The 17,598-nt window shown below is 39.2% G+C and overlaps 1 protein-coding gene across 3 annotated transcripts in view; it reads right to left on the reverse strand.

Moving 5' to 3' along the window:
• The window catches only part of DAAM2 (dishevelled associated activator of morphogenesis 2), a gene marked incomplete at its 5' end in the record, with an annotated part of 119,359 nt that overhangs the window by 74,912 nt on the left and 26,849 nt on the right, over positions 1 to 17,598 (reverse strand). For all 3 annotated transcript variants that reach the window (XM_082480980.1, XM_082480978.1, XM_082480979.1), the window contains one exon: positions 3,571 to 3,645. In XM_082480980.1, the coding sequence (XP_082337106.1) occupies positions 3,571 to 3,645 (75 nt within the window). The remainder of the gene's footprint in view (positions 1 to 3,570; positions 3,646 to 17,598) is intronic.

The following is a 17,598-nucleotide window of genomic DNA, read 5'->3' on the forward strand; positions in this document are numbered from 1 at the left end:
AAGCTCATAAAAGCAACATAGTGCTGTCAGAAATTTTCCTCCCAGTGAAGTGAGGTCTGTGTTTATTTGTGCTGCCAAGCAGAGAGTATCATGGGGTGAGGAGGGCACAAGAAGCACAGGGAGGTTTCTTTACATGTGATATTAACAGGGCAGATGCTGCATTTTTAAGAAAAGAAGTTTTGTGTGTTGATGAATCAGCAGAAGATGACAATGACCTTGATAATGGAAATGGTCTCTGACTGTGGGCATGCAATCTACCCTCAATGACCAGGTATGATTTATAGCATGTAGACATCAGAGGACTGGGCAAATTTGGAGGCTCCTCTTTCTATATTAGACATCATTAGCAGCTGTCCCTTTCTTACAAGGACTAGTCTAGAAGATACTCTACCAATGACCTACTTGGCCTCTTCCTTTCAGTCAGGCTACCTGAAGGATGGATCAGTCCCTCCACAGGAATTGCACCCTACAGACTAGTAAAGAGATCCAGTTTGCTGTCATACGCTCCTGTGAGACTTGGGCTGTAAAACAATTTCTTTAAACTAGTTTAAAAAAACTAGGTTGTTTTTTTTATTTTAATAACTATTAAAATCTAAAAAGTCACAGCAACAGAAACAATTGTGGGAACAGAACGGTGCCTAAAATGCATGGCTTTTTGAACTGGATCTGGAATCTGTGACCTAAAGTGCTTCCTAACATAGTGATCTAAGGTTACAAGTAGGGAATGTCAAACATGTCAGGAATCACCACATCGCTCTCCAGCATAATCTATGAGGGGCAGATACGACGGGTAGCACTGCAGCGGGTCTTCTGAGAAAGTGATCCTTGAGCACAGGGGCCTTGGCCCACTGAAATGCACAGAAAGGTACTTTATGATATCAGCAGGATAAAGGTGCCGTTTCCATTTCATCAGCGAGTAGGGAGAACCTTTTTGCCAAGCTAGTATTTGAAAAAGAACTTAGTCATTAAACAAAAGGCCATAGAAAAAGATGTGAAAGCCGCACGTAAAAAGATTCTTATGCAGTTAATTCACAGGAGATGCAAAGATTAATTTTTTAAAAAAACAGGACTTAAGGCATTTTAAACTAACACTTCTGTGATTATTGCTACCATTTCAACTCTAATATTTCTTGCAATATTTCTAATTAAAATATTGCAGTACCTGATAGTGCCCAAGAGACGTAAACTGAAATAGACTAGACAGTGTCAGGAAGCAACATGAAACATGTTTTTCTTTCACCACTCCTGAGCCAAGTCCACTTGGATGCAGTTTTTAAAAAAAATAATTAAAAAAACCCCACCACTAAATTTAGGACTGAAATTATAAGGGACCCAAAATAAGCGTTTGGAAGTTAAGAATCTCAGAGGTCTAAATAATAATGAACAGAACATGTCTTTTAAAGTGTGTTGGAGCTGGTTCTCAGCTGGATTACTCCAGTTTTCCACTGATACAATTCCTGTGAAATCAAGTCAACTAAGTTTCACCTGCCTAAAAGGGAAGCAACTAAGTGGTAAATCAGAAGCAGGGGTTTTAACCCCAGCGTGTCATCTTAACACTTCAGGCGTAAGAGTAAATCATGAGCCTTGAAGCCAAATAAAAGGTTATCAATCATTCAGTGCTGAGGCATGCAAACAACATTACGGGGCTGGTGTTTATTGGTGCTTTTAAAACATGTTTAAAATTAGAAACATAGGCCAAAATATAGTCTCATTCCATGGAACTGATCCAGATTTAGAATAGTGGCTTGTACATATTCACTCCAGGTTTACATCAAGATCATTTAAAGACCAATCCAAAAGTCACTGAAATCAATGGAAAAACTTTCAGTAGATTCAAGAGGCCTTGGATCAAATCCTACCAGAAGTATTTGGCTCAGTGACATTGCAAGGTTTCATAGTCATTTTTTTCCTTAATGGCCCTTGTAGAGCAAATTTGTTCAGTCAGGAAGTCAAAGCACAGTACCATGCCAGTCACAAAAGCTCAATCTCTTTTCTCAAAACAAGTCCATATTCTTTCTATTCCACTACCCTGCCCCAAGAAAATCTAGCATGAAGGTTAACTTGTAAATCTTGATTTTTCTTACCGAGCAAGAAATATTTCACCATAAGAAATGCATCAGTATTGACATATTTAGCATCCATTAGGGCATTATTTTTATGAAATTATTTTCTCCTTTAGAAATCAAACATAAAAGCCTAAGTAAACAAATACGGTGTGCTATCGAAGATGCTAGGAACAGAATTCTATCATCACTTTGCACAACTGCCAAAAAAAGCTGAGTAGACGTTGCACATAAATAACTGGAGGCAAAATTTGGTTATAAAAATCAGTAAAAGAATCTGATTTCAAAATATAAGATCTACCATATCAAAGGAGATCAGTGGATGCTATATGCATGTGTTCTGCTTCTGCTGGTGATCACCTCTACTGGATGCTTCAGAGGAAGAGACATATTATACGGCTATTGAACAAGGACAATTAGAGAAAGTTTTTCTCAAATATCTTGTTGGCTTGTATCTGATGTCTAAGGTGTTACAGCTTTATGTTCCTCTACTTATCTGCTCTTGTGTAAGTGGATATTATCTTACATAAACAACTACCTTTTCTTTAATTCTACTACTAGACTAATAAACCCAGTGTTAATTTTAGATTAGTTAGAAATCAATTTGAAACCACACAAGAGAACAAAATTTTACCTAGTTTTCAAATAGTTGCTTTTCTGATTCATCAAATATTCTCTTGTTCTTCTGTTCTGAAGGGATAAATAGGGGCCTTGGTTCCCTCTTGTCCACGATTTCATACAAACCTCACTTACAGGCTGTACTCAAGATTCCTCTTGAAGAACCAAATTATTTTACCTGTACTTGGCCCAGATGACACACAGGTCTCCAAAAACGCTAACTGCAGTTAAAGGTATAGTTTTGGAAAAAGATGCTTTCAATTGTCACAGTTTCAGACCGGCTAGCCCTGCCAAGACGCAAGCATGAGCGTGTGCATGTGCTGAAAGCTAGCTTTACATTAACATTCCTCAAAATTTCCAAAATAGGGGTCAAAGCTGAACTACCTTTGTGCTCCAACAATACTCAAGAGCCTGACAATCTCTTCAAGGTCATTATGGTCTACTACGGTTTAAAGCTAGCTGAACTGTACAGGAATTCAAAAAAGCCCCACAGCCATTTTTGTGCCTTCTTTTCAGGACCAGTGCCAGCAAGCAGAGATCTAAGGATCAGGGCCATACTTTGGGATAGGCTTCATATCTGGCACATAAATAATTTTAAATAATCAATCTCATTACTCCAGCTCTGAATTTTTATTCCAGAGTCTAATTTGATTGCCGTCAGTGCTCAGTATTGTAGAAATAAAAACTGGAAATGCTTATTGTGCTTTCTAATCTATGCTGCTAGAGCAGGGCTTTTTCTTAATACACATACTCATCTTCTTTCAGAAATCCTATTTTCAATCAGTCATGCACTTGGGCTAACATTCCTCTCTGCTTTGGGTACTTCTTCCTAAAGAAACATACCCCTATGGTAGGAAATCTTCCCTGCTTTGCAGGAGAGGTAACTTACTGCTGCCATGGAATTGATGCGGTCAATGTAGTAATCTGGCCAGCTGGTAGCAAGCTTATTAGGATCTTCTTGTTCCTGAAACAGAAAGTTAAACAAGCTTACACAAGGAGCCTTTACAGGATGAAATACCACTGTAGAACCACCTGGGATTCTTCACTGCGCTGTTCTTTATTGTGGTATCTCCCCCCGTATTCTTATACGGTGCACATAGATGTGTTTTATAGCATTTATTATAAACATTTCTGAAAGTGTAGTGTTAGCACTATCACCATGGTGTTTCAGATAAAAAGAATCCCCTTCAGCTAAGGGTTATTGAACACAGAGTAATAAAGCTTGATTGAGACACAATTATCTTTGGCATGTAAACAGCAAATCTCGGTCCCTTAAACATACTATGTTTCCAAGTAGAATGACAGCTCATTTACAGAAAACAGGTTTACATTTTGTAGCTTTATATTGACAGATCTGATATGTTTTTCCTCTCTACTGCTAGAGCCATGTTGGGATTCACCAACAAAAGGCGTCTAACACCTGCTATGGAAAAAAAAAGTAAAGGAACCTGAAAAGAAGCCAAAAGACTGCCTTATTTTGACATGATAAACCAAAAAGGCGTTTAGACTGGACATCAGGAAGCATTTCTTTACCAAGAGGGTGATCAAACACTGGAACAGGTTTCCTAGAGAAGTGGTTGATGCCTCAAGCCTGTCAACGTTTAAGAGGCATTTGGACAATGCTCTTAATAACACACTTTAGCTTTTGGACAGCCCTGAAATGGTCAGGCAGTTGGACTAAATGATCACTGTAGGTCCCTTCCAACTGAAATATTCTATTCCATTCTATTCCATTCTAAAAAGTTAAGCACAACCTCAGAACATCCAAAGGAAAAGAACAGCATCGCCTCAGTTACAGTAGGAGCAGCATTAATCCTTCTATAATCCCAAATAATCCACTTGAAATCATCTTCACTAGACTAAGATCAACCAAGCTCAACTTTTAAAGGAAGATCTAACCCTACTCAGGAACCAATTCTTTCTTGTTCCTTGGGTGCTCAATGGAAATTAGATTTCATTCTAATGTGGCTATTTATTTCTAGATAGGCGTAACAGTCACTGGCAAAATGAGGACTGATTTCTAGGATCCCAATCTCCCATTATAAACTACAAATAACTCATATTAAGACTCCTAGCATATGATAAGATTGAACCACTTGACTCATCCTACAGATGTCCCAAGGTGTATGAAGACTGTGGATCTCACCAATTTTGTCTGTGTAGAAATGCTTACTCATTCTAGAAAAGTTACTCTGGAAGATATACAGAACACTATAAAATGTGAAGGTCTATCAGCATACCTCAGCTATTCCAGAACGGTTTGGTTTGGAGATGAGAAATAGCTCTACATGCTCCCTGCTGAGTCACATTTGGAAAACACCTTGCTACTTGACAAGTTGCTGCCAGGCTACATACCAACACATGGCAACAATGCTGCACAAATCAAAACCTTCATATTTAGAATTCAAAACAAAATCACAACTGAGACTTGGATCTTTCCTTCCCCTCTCTTTGTTTCACTGGTCTTTCAACATGTAAACTAAAGGATTATCTCTATTTACAATACCAGCAAAACAGTTTGGTCCCCATCTAGCAGAGGACTGCAGTACAGGCACATCCTAGACAGATCACAACTCTTTATTCAGCCCTTGCATCCAATTGAACAATTAAGAAGAGCAGAAGATTTTTTTTTTCTTTAAGAAGATCATATAGTAGACTACCACTGTACCACTGTATGAAAAGTATGAGAGGCTGGCAAAGCGGCAAGAGATACCAATTACATCCACAGTTGCTATGTACCCACCACCTCATGATAATAAATAACACAATTAAGAACAAGGTGACATTTCTCAAATTAAGTGATTAGTTCTGCTGATTTTCTGTATTTCTCTTTCCTGGCCACAATCAGCAGGAATGCGATGGACCGAAATCCGTGTCATATGGCACATTACAGAAATATGCAACTCCCTATCAATAGCCAGTTAGAATTGCCATACCACATGTATTGATAGACTGCCTTTTGCTGCCCCTTTTCTGTGAATATATAGTGGCAGTCATAACCCTGACAACAGTTTCACACTCAGCAGACCTTAACTTCCCATGCAAAAGTCAATATATGACCTTGATGATGGAAAAATAAATTAAAACATACAATAGATAAATACAGCATTATTTTTATAAGATAAGGTTATCATCCCCAAAGAGAACAATAGAGATGGGGAGCTAATCCAGAGGCAGTGAAGTAAGGTCATTCTGCAAGGAACCAGGTTGAACCACCAATCTGAAGTGCAAAGTGTGCTCATATGTCCTTCTGAAATTTTTCTCTGCGTAGAATTATAAAAGCCCAAGTAACAGCTATAATTGTTTGCAGAGTACAGGTGACAAGAACATTTTCAGAACAGGGCATATGTATGTGCCCTATACTTCTGCCTCCATTCTGAACACCAAGTTAAGAAATAAACACATGTAAATTAAGGACTACCTGTATTCGTCATTTATATCCCAAAATATGCTACAATACTTTTTCTCCTTAACATTCTTTAGGGGAAAAAAAAAAATGTATAAGTGCTGGAATGCTGCAACTAACCTTTCTAGATGTCTAGTTTAGACATGCAGGCTGAAGAGCATCAGGATTGATAAACTAAAAAAAAAAAATATAAAATCAGAGTTCTGAATAATTTCCTACCTGAACACAAACCATTAGAAATTTCACAATCAGAACCAAGGATAAGACGACTCTGATCGCCTAAACTATATCTGTATATGCGGTTAGCTTGGCAAATGAGATAAGGTCCTTGGTATATCCTGCTTTTGATCATTCTCTGTCCACTACAAATTGGTCTGAACTCTGAGTCTGTGAGTCTTATGTTTTGGTTTTATTTAGAATTGGGAGAAAACTGGTTTGAGTGGAACACAGCAAGTGTAAGCTTTTTTCCTGAACTAAAGCCCAGATTGAAGCTGTACATTGCTGAAGTTAAAGTTTCAGCAGATACTCCACCATGTAGTCCTCACTGTCTGAAGTTGCTCTGTTACAGAAGCGTACTAAGCAGAAAAGTCCATCTAATTTCAGTTGTCCTCCACTCCTTGTTCAGACCAGAATTTTCCAGCTGTCAACGTGTGCTTTACTTCACTAAAATAAATGTGGTTATGTACTTAAAACCTGGCACTCTAAGTAGCTTTCTGGGGCTTCATAAGGGAAATATACTTGGGATGAACATATAGATTTTTGTCCAGCGCCACGAAACCATTAGGTGGCACAGTGTTATTTATAGCAATCATCTGGGCAACATTTTCAAAAGAGAGACACTCAGAGCCACTGGGAAAAAAAAAACAACCACATTTCATTGCCTAAATTATGTGAGTTCTGCCCACGGTAAGAAATTGCTGTACCTTGTTTCCTTTCAGAGAGGGGATGATACGTCAAAAATAGAAAGTAATGCAGGGTGTGTGGGGAGTGGGGGGAGGCAACAACAGGGTGCTGGGGTTTTTTGTATGTTTTGGTTTTAGTGTCTTCAGGGGGTTGACCCTCAAATAAAACCCCAGAGAAAACTGCAAGGCAACTTCATGATAAGAGCAAAACCCTTCCCTTGCTCCGGGAGACAGAGAAAGGGGGAAAATAAGCCAAACCAAAAAATGAGGACCTAATATACAAAGCCACGTAGGTATCAAAAGCTGGAAACAATAAGCCATCTGTATAAGGGAAAACATTAGCTGAAGGAATCTATTAAAGCAAAGACTTCATTTAGCTCCTTGAATAGTGTAAATATTACATTAAAAAACAGACGTCAGCTTGTGGACTTTATAAGGGGCCATATCATTCTTCACTGGAGTAACAACTATGTAACCGCTGTGAAAACAGGATCTTGATACTATACAAGCCTACAATATAGCCAAGGTATTATATAGGCTTTGACACTAATTTGGACAGGCTCCATGCCTTGGTGGAAAATGGAACTTATGACTTCATCCCAAATAGGACTTAATGGAGTTCTGCAAATATTTGGACCATCTGAACCAATCAAAATGAAACAAAATAAAACAAAGTAGTGTGCACAGAGTTCAGCTGATCCTGAGAGCCTTTTTGCGAATGCTGGGAGACCTGATCCATTGGGCAAGCTGTCCTCTAGAGAGCAGAGACTTTCAGTGGATGCCATGTCAGACGAGCATTTGCAATACAAAGACTGCAGTAATAGACATAATCAAGATTTATAGACCACTGCCATTCTTGCGAAACTTTCTACAAAGAAGTACTAAACACTAGTGTTACAGAAATCACAAGGAAATGCCAGATATTCATAGCTGAGTGAATCATGAAAATGAGACACTGTATATATGGTGGGTGCTTCCTTCAAGATGGTTTCAGTTTTGAAAGAAACAGCACAGGAAAAGCCTGAACAGTTACTGCCTGCATTGAAGCTTTTTTGTGGTGAGCACTGGGTTTCACTTTCCAGTGATGACACATTGGTATTTTACTCTGCACCAAACGGACTCCAAACAATGTTGAGCAGTTCTCGAGAGTGCGTCCAGAAAATCTGAGCATGTCAAAGCATTAATAAATACATCAACAAAATAAGCAACTTTACAAGGCTTCTGTCCTGCAGATGGAGGCAGGGAAACATATACAGTGACATGACAATTAAAACTCATCCAGGAAATCATTGGCAGAGTTAGAAACAGACATTGATCTGACACTGGATCCAGCACTCTCGTATTTCCACCATCATTTATATCAGGTTATTTTTATGCGATGTAGACAAACCCCAGCTCCGTGGGACCAGCAGGTGCTTGGCATCCCTGGGTGTCCAACCGTTACACGGACTTTGCCACTACCTGCACGTACACCCCTGTGATAAATTGCCAGGGCTTATGAAGCCTTCTAACATGCAAATTTAAATAACACTTCACCCTTGAACAGATGCACCAAGAAATACACCATATGTTACGGATGTCATACAACAAGCATGGGTACTACGGGGATGACGTCTATTCATTGGCAACATGACTTCCTTCTCAAACCCATCTCTTCAGAACTGCAGACAGCTGACCTTACTGCTTTGCACTGTTCAGAAAAGAATGGGAACAAGCCACATACCTGATTGTTGCAAAATGTGGGTTTAAAATCTTTCTTGGGCAAGGAACCATGACACCATTCACTAAGCTCCTGTCTAAACAGCGTGCAAACACAGATGAAGAATATGAAGTGAGGCTACCGTAATATAAATTCCTGTTCCAGCTTGTTCACTGTATAGTGTCCAGACACTGCATGCTCAAGTTTATACTTGGGTCACAAAGAATTGTATTTTCTTGGAAAAGCCACATGAAGGTTAGTGTGGTTCCTCTTCTCAAAAGCCTGCAAGCATCATTCTAGTACCTCACCGAGGTGAAAGGCATGTTATTTTACCTGGTATGAAGGGTCAGCATCATCACATACAGTTCAGAAAATATAAATCACAGAGTTCAAGTTATTACAAGAAATGAATAACTTTTAAGAAATAGTGAAATATGTTATTTGTCATACTGAGTAAGTCCCTGTAGCTATTTTTTTTATATATATTTCCCATTAAACGCCAATTGGAATTGGGATCCTGATTACAAATAACTGAGGGTTTTTCAGTGATTTTTTTTTTTTAAATGCCACTTCACTGAAACTTTAACTTTTAACGTGACTTACATTGATTGAGATGAAAGCTTTGCTGGATAAAGATTCACTGCTTCTGGATAAAGCCCTCTCACACTCTTCAGAACAACAGCTTAGCTGGTACAACGTTCAGCTGAGATTTGCAGGATTCAGAGTCATGTCCAAGTTCTATTTCAAAGTGAGATGCACGACCCTTGCTCTCCACATGAATATTCTTGCCACTATAAACAAGGTGCATTTTTTGTTTGCTTGGAGCATGGAAGATGGTTGTTACTTGTGCTGTATTTCCCACAAATGCTACTCCTCTCCCTTCAGATGCTTTTTAAAAAGACTCAACTTATCACAACATCCGCTATTAATGCTGAATATAATACATTCTTGTAACAACTTGTACTCTACACTGTCAAAGGTCCTAAAAGAAATTATTGTATTAGGTTTTTCAGTCTCTCTTTCAGTGAGATCAGCAGAAACAGGGAAAATGGGATGCAGACAATTACACAGTTCCCAGTTACACAGGAAATCTGTAGCACAGCCAAAAATCAATCCACGCTGTAGTTGTACCGCATTCCCATCCAAATCACCTTTCTCCCTGTTTTCCACGACTGACTTGCTGACTTTTCTTCACTTCACTTCAAGGAGAAGTTCAGCTTTCAAAGAAACATTTACCTGTTCATTAACACACTGTCCATTCTATTGGCTATGGCTCAGTTCAGAGCAGCCAAAGTTGCATAAATAAAAAGCACTTTCATTAAAGGACACAAAATGTGTTTGATCTGCTGTGGGATGAAATACTAATTCAGAATTGGAGCTAAAATACATCTAAGCTTTTCAGACAGTTTACGTCTCCAAAAAGCCAACCATGTCCCAAGAGATGCTAATTTTGAAACAGGACAGACCATAGGACTGAGCCATTCGCTAGACAGATGTGGTGACTACTCTATTTCTCAGACTCCCTGACTAGCATTTACACAAATATTCTCAGGGTTTCAGGGAGGGAGCTATATCCAAGACTTTTAAGCACAATTTATCCAGAGTGAGAAAAACAAACATTACTTCTCTCCCTGGAATTAAGCTATTGATGTGCAGATAATAATCCTTCTGCCACAAAAGCAGTCTACTGTATAGCTTATTAAAAGGGAATATTCATTAATTACCAGCTGGAGCATGCAACTCTAGGAGCTCTAATTGCCTCTCATAAAGGTCAGGTATAGCCATACATGCTTCCAGTTCACTGGATTATGACACAGGAATATTTTACCTAACAGACCACAGGGTTGTGGGGTTTTTTTTCTTTGATTTTTTTTTTTTTTCTTCTTTTAGCCTGATTTCTGTCCTGCTGCTAGTAACTCGATGGACCTAATAATGACCTCTGATGCTGGTTACTAACCAGCCTTTCAAAGGAAGAATCAAAGGCTTCATATTATTTTTTTAATCACAAAATGCCTTATACTGCCAAACTATGGAACTCACTGCCACAAAATGTAATAAAGTCTAAAAGCGTAAAAGTCAAAAAGGGATACATTTATGAAGGACAAGGATTCCTTCTTAGAAATCTTTTCATAATATTGAGAGAAGCTTCAATGTTGCTGAAATTCACCAGCATTTAGAAATTAAAATGGGCTATCAGTCATTTTTGAAAGATGGTTTGCTCTACCACAGGCTGAAAAACTTTCAAATAAAGTTAAATACATGCTTTGTTTTGAACCGCTTATTCCATCCGTCACTTTTTTGGCTTCCCAAGCACCCATAGATAAAGCAACTCTAGAAGTTGCACATTGTATACACATGATGTGTCACTTCCAACCTAATCCAACACTCAAAACCACTTCCAATTAATTACTTCTAATTGGTATCAGTCTAATGCAGATGAAGGCCATGCTTTTATTTCTTCCAGAAAACATGCTAGATCCATTGCATACACACAGAGATACATAGTTTCTCACTGAAAATGGACTGGAATGCCATACCTGGTGAGTGGAAAGGTGGTTGGTGCAGTGTCATGAGCTGAAGATAAGAATTAATATTTTCTGAAACCTCAGAAGTCTCAACCACCGTTTTTAATGAACTGTATAATTGTAGTGTTTAAACCAAGATTAAGTTTTACAATAATCATGTCTGGCACAAGATTTACTATAGATTACTGATGGAGAATCACATTTTAATGAACTTTAAATTATAGCAGGGTTGCATAGTACACTTTTAGTTAAGAATCTTTCTTCTCTTTCCTCTTCTGTTGGCTTCTTATTGTTCTTCTCAATACAGACAGATGTAAACTTGCTGCCAGCACTGACTGCATCAGCCTCCTCTTGTCATTTACAGATAGTACAGATGTGCTGTCACTCTTCAAACATATTTAGCCCTGCAGTAGGATGAGGATTCCACCATCACCAGGCATTAATTTATAGGTAGTGCAGTGACCAAAAGGATGACTTGTCTCTATATTTACAGAACTACTAAAATGTACAGCTGAGGCCACACTGAATTATCCAGTGCTTTTAGTCCTCAGGACAAAGCTTACTTGCCAAATCAAAGTCTACTGGTATTATGCATTGTTCTTCCGCTGAATGTTTTACTTTTGTCATGGAAGTTGGTCTCTTGTTGGATATGTTCTCCTGACTCTGTTGCTGCCTAAAGATCATTCTGTCCTAATAGCTGAAGCCCATACTCATGTTTAAAACCTCTTATGTGTGCTACTTTTCACAAGCCCAAATCAATCAACTGATATTTTGCAGTTGATAAGTGTATAATCTAAATAATGAGCAGCCAAATAAGGCAATTCATTAATTTCTTGCACTTCCAATGAAGTTGTCAGGAGTGTACCTTCCCTCAGCCCATTCCGTATACTTCGTTTGGAGGTGAAGTGAAATGTCCACTGTGGAAGACCCTACCAGGATCAGGAGGTCAGTCATGATCATTCTACTCAGTGGGTCTTCAGGAGAGGACAAAACGTTCCTCATAGACACAGCCTGCTCTCCAGGTGCATGTCTGTGGACTTAGATGGTACTCTTCAACCACAGCTCTTTCCTCAGAATCGTGTGGCAAGCTTGAGGTCAGGGTCAAGGTTCTGCAGTACTTCCTGTGGCAGGTGAAGCCAACAATCTGTCACTATCCCAGTAAATCCTAAGCAGCAGCGGGACATACTCTAATGTTTCCTTAACATCCAAGCTCTGCATTGTCCCTACTACTTTTTACTCTGTGTTATGTAAAAGCATTGCGTGTACCTTTCCATTCTAGTATTAGCTGTGTTTAGTTTACAGTCAACTTGCTGTGGATACAGAAAGGGACTTTTTCCTCACCCATCCAGCTTACCTTGTTCCCTTTCCAACAGCACTATTTTCAACTGTATCCCTACCCCACTAGTATTTATGTCATTTGGACCGTCTCCTTCCTCACTTCCTTTCCTCCTCCTCCTGGCATTTTTTATGCAATGTGAAAAGCCACAGAAGAACCCAGCCTGCGTAACTGAGCCTTCTGTCTACCACATGTCTGCACTGAAAGTTTATCTTTTTGTCCTACTCTGTTTATCTCCACCAAGCAACCGCTTACAATCTTTTCTAAATAAAATGAAGTCACCTACCATTCATGGTAATCACCCTGCATGTTGCTTGATGATGGGAACGAAATATCACTAACCATGCTCAAAGACACACGGAACTACCTAGGACACACCTACTTAGAGCCAGCACGGCTACCTAGGACTAGCGTTTGTTAATGCCAAACTCTAAAAGATTTCTTCTCACTGTTCACAAGACGTCCTCCAGCTCACTTCTGCTCTGGGCCCTTTACTAAGAGTGATGACAGCTGGATGGTCACAGCAGCCACGTATTTTCTATTTGTCTCCCTCATTTAAGGCCAGTGACTATCGAAAAAACCCACTAAAGTTAGGAGCTGTTGGACAGATGAACAAAGTGAACAAATACAGACTGAGAGGCCCGTGGCTTTTAAGTTGCTCACCCAATATTTGAGTTTATCATTCAGTTGCTTTGTCTGTCTCTCCCCTTTCCATAAACTTGGGTAAAACTGTTTCCTTTCTCTCACCTTTCATTTCTCTCACCTACAACATCTGCAAAATGCTTGGGATGCCAGGTGCCTTTCAACAGATGACTGAATATCATGGAAGACAATGTGATTTTCACCTCTAGTCAGGTGTGCAACTGAAATTGTCACATCTGACTGCAATGAAAACTAAACAATTCTCCAGAACAGAAGGAAATTTCTTTCTTTCTCTTCATGGTTATCACTAGATCCTGGCCACAGTTCTTCACTGTGTCCATTTCTAAACTTTCCACTGAAAAGACAGGGAATTCAGCAACTCTTCCTGCACAGTATTCACTGGCTTTTGAAAGGCTGGTGAGCATTCAGTGAAAGTCAGAATACAAAGAAGAGTGAGCCTTGGTCTGTGCCAAATCTGCTTCTCATGTACCAGAGAAATACGCTAGTCATTTACGTATTCTTTGCTCTTGTGTATCCACCTAAGACTAATCTGAATGGTGAGAAGTGCATTGTACACAGTATATATTATTATTATTGCATACCATCAGCAGGACTGACTCATACTTGGGTTGTGGAGACCCAGAACTTTTGCAAGAGGACAGACAAGGACAGAACATAATTCAGTGGCAGCAACTATGACACAAAATCAGCATTTACACATCCTTCCCCTATAGCAGAATTGGATTGCTCACCATTATTTTTGTCCTTAAGTACAGCAAATTACACCATTTTAGTAGGATGACAGCTGGATAAATGTTTTCTCTCTCTTTTTTTTTTTTCTTCCTTTTTTTCCAGGGTAGGGTCAAATCTGCTCCCACTGAGCTCTCCCAAGCTCCCACAGAATGCAAGCCAAATGTGAAACAGAGCATTAGGCATGATGATGACAATTTTCCAACTATCACTGTATAAACTCAGGACTATTTTGAGCCTGATTTTTGAGCTGTGTTGAGTGGTAACTTCAACTGGTGCACTAGTAGCACACCTGAAAAATGCAGAACTGCAAGATGGATGCCCAAATTCTACAAAATCTATAGCAAATACAATGGCAAGTTTATGGCGTCTATGTCTTCAGCAGTCTGAACAAAAGAGCTGGGAAGGCATTTTCTAAGCAACAGCTAACCTCCCTTGTTGGAGAGAGAGAGAGAGGGAGAGGGAGGAAGAAACTAAAAATATTCCATGCCGTTCCCATGGGGGTGAGGGGAAGAGAAGACTTTTTTATTATACATAAATAAATATATAATTTCAAGGCCCTGACCCAAAATAACCTCTTACACCAGGATAAATAAATGAGTCTGTAACTGTTAGCATTGTGGCATGGAAAACATAAACCAAGTAAAATGAACAATTTGGAAAAACTCCTTATCTCCTCTTACGTCTGCCATAATGTGCTCTTTTTGGTATCATGATTCCAAGCTGCAATAATGGTATATCAGCTGAATCATGCAAGCATTTTTGCCTCCTTGGCACAAAATTCATCCTTTTAACCACTACAAGAGTGTTTCCAAGAAAAGAAATATATTTTTAAAAGGAGTCTCGCACATCATTAAGCCATTCTTTCTCAAAGTAACCACTTTGGGGTACTTGCTATGAAAAGGGAAATATCAAGAAAAAAAACCATGAAGGCACAATTACAGGAACTTAATGATAGACCGTATGAAATGTCCAATATTTCTTCTCAGGTATGCTGACCTACACAGGGAATAATGGGGTCAACATCACCAAATTTGTACTTATGTGAGATGAGAAAAAAGCCTAAATTCATTATTTAAAACTATAAAACAATGAGATGTTGTCTTATATGAATGTCAAGTTTTATTCTTCCAGCAAGAACATATTCTCTGCATCAAATGATGTAGAAGGAAATGTATATTGTTTTACGCTTTATTTTGCGCTGTATTAACCGTGTCACCCAAATTTGGGAGCTACTACTTCAGACTACCACACACATCAACAGGTGCCATTAATCAAACAGCTCTTTCACACTGAAAAGACCCAAGTACACAACTAATCGGGAAATGTGTGCATTTGCTGCATTAGTGACACTTGCCACATTTTGTTATTTGCCGTTATGTCCTGTGCTTGTCATAGGCCAGATTTTCTGAGTTTACTGCTCTAAAGCCTACTTGCATTTCTAACAAAGTAATTTTTGAAGCCATGTGCCTGTCTTCCATACCTAGACTAGACACTGGAATGACCCAGTGTCAGCATCAAGCTAACAAATCATCCCAAACATCTGAGCATGAAGTCATTCTGCTAACAGAAAAAGGAACAGATGCTGGTGGGAAAAAAGCAAGTTAACTCTACAATTGCTGGCATTTTCCAAACATCCAGTTGAAGGAATGCCGCGGTTTGCAAAGGGCAACATCCTCCCACTGTGACTTACCCAGTGTTATGAGATTTCCACTGAGCCATAGGCTAACTGAAAGCAAGTCTATTTTCAGAGAATTCATTTGAGAAATTCCATGTTTCAGACTGTTTCACCAGCAGTCTCCTGAGCTAAGGAAGTCACGCAGTCACTCAGACTAAAAGCAATTCCAGGCACTGAGAGGGAACCATATAACTTCTTCTGCTACAGACTATTTCAAAGAGTTGGTCTTATAGCAATAATACGGGAGATAGTAGGTTGCACAGAGCCTTACTGTTGCCCCCTTTCTTTACAGGGCCATACAACTGCTTTCCTAGTTTGATTTATGGTCAGTTCAGGGAATCACAAAACAATTTAGGATAGAAGGAGCCTCGAGCAGAAGGGATCTGCTCAAAGCAGAGCTAATTTCAAAGTTAGATCAGGTTGTTCAGGTCACTGTCAAGGTTTGAATACTGAGTAAAATTCAAATGTTGACCGAAGAGCTGAACTCCTGCCACAAACTTCTAAAGCACTGGTAGGAAGAGAGGCAATTTTCTGATGCACCAAAGACTTGATAAAGTCTAATTCTTCAGCTCCAGTGTGGCTTTGGGTGGGCTTTGACCTGTGGTCATTAGATATCCTCATTGTTTAGCCAGCAATACACTTGCACTGAGCACTCCAAGTCTCACACAGCTTCTTCAGCCTCCTACTGTCTACAAACTGCATTTGCTTCTAGGCTATTGCATGTGCTGTGAGGGTTTCTGTGTGTTTTTCAGACTTCCCAGGGGAAGAGAGAGTAGAAGCACACACCCACCCACACTGCCCCTAAACGCATCATGAAAAGCTGGGAGAAAAACTCTCATGAAGTCCCATCCAAGCCTCATCAAACTGGGACTCCTTACAAATGGCTTCTTGAATGCTGCAGCAAAACATCTTGTGTGTTCATGTCTGCTGCTCTCAGACACAGTGTGTGGAATAATAACTCTAAAGAAGCGAACTTAAAGGGACACGCTAAATGCTCCTTATAGCTATAAATCCATAAAAAAAAAAGTTTAATATTCCAAATCAATAACAGACTCAGAGTATTTCAAAGAGGAAAAAATATTGCAAGAAGATAGAATTGAAAACAATACAACTTCAAACCACCCACTTCATTTATTATGAGACAACCACGTGCTTGGCACTCTTCATACAGAAAGGATGAACCCCAAAGGGCTTTCAGAGCTCAGATCAGACAATACAAAACCAAAAACCCACATTCAGACTACACAATGGTGTGATCTTCATCTGGTGCATTGTATCACTAAATAAGACCAGATGAAGATCCATTTTCTCTTTTCTTTAGGGAATATCTATCTTCCTCTGAATATCTCCATGTATATCTCCTACTTCAAAGTAGGAACCCAAAGAATAGAACACTTTCCTACAGCAAGAATTGCAGAACTCCTATCTAAATACAACAGACGTAATGCAGCCTCCTGCTCTTAGAGCCTCCATATGAAGCCTTAAATGCAAAGAAAAGACCTCAGGGTTTTGGAAGAAAAGCCATACCAGTTCACTTTAGCTGAGAAATAACTGCCTTTCCACCCTAACCAAACTGAAACTACACTTCACAGTGCAAAAACACAGAACAGAGCAATCCAAGAACAAATAGTAGGTGCACTTCTTAAAGTTTTCCCCAAAGGCAAGGAGGACTCAAGGTTTTATATTTGCATCCATATTCTGCTTCATCCCTGGTAGGCTAAGATAATTTTATCAAAAGCTACAAAAGCAACTTAGCAGATTTCCAGCAATCCAGCAGATTTCTTTTTTTTTTTTTTAAATATACACACACACACATATATATGAATTTATATTACACATATAAATTATTTTTTATATTTATAGTTTTAACAGGAGGATAAATCCAAGGTATAGGGTGAACTGCACTCTCTAGAAGCTGGAACTGTAGGTGTGTTTCAAGCAGGGTTTATAGCAGTAACACAGCCTGGTTTTGGATTGGA

Source organism: Vanellus vanellus, assembly GCF_965231255.1.
Source record: "Vanellus vanellus genome assembly, chromosome: 3".
Taxonomy (NCBI): Eukaryota; Metazoa; Chordata; class Aves; order Charadriiformes; family Charadriidae; genus Vanellus; species Vanellus vanellus.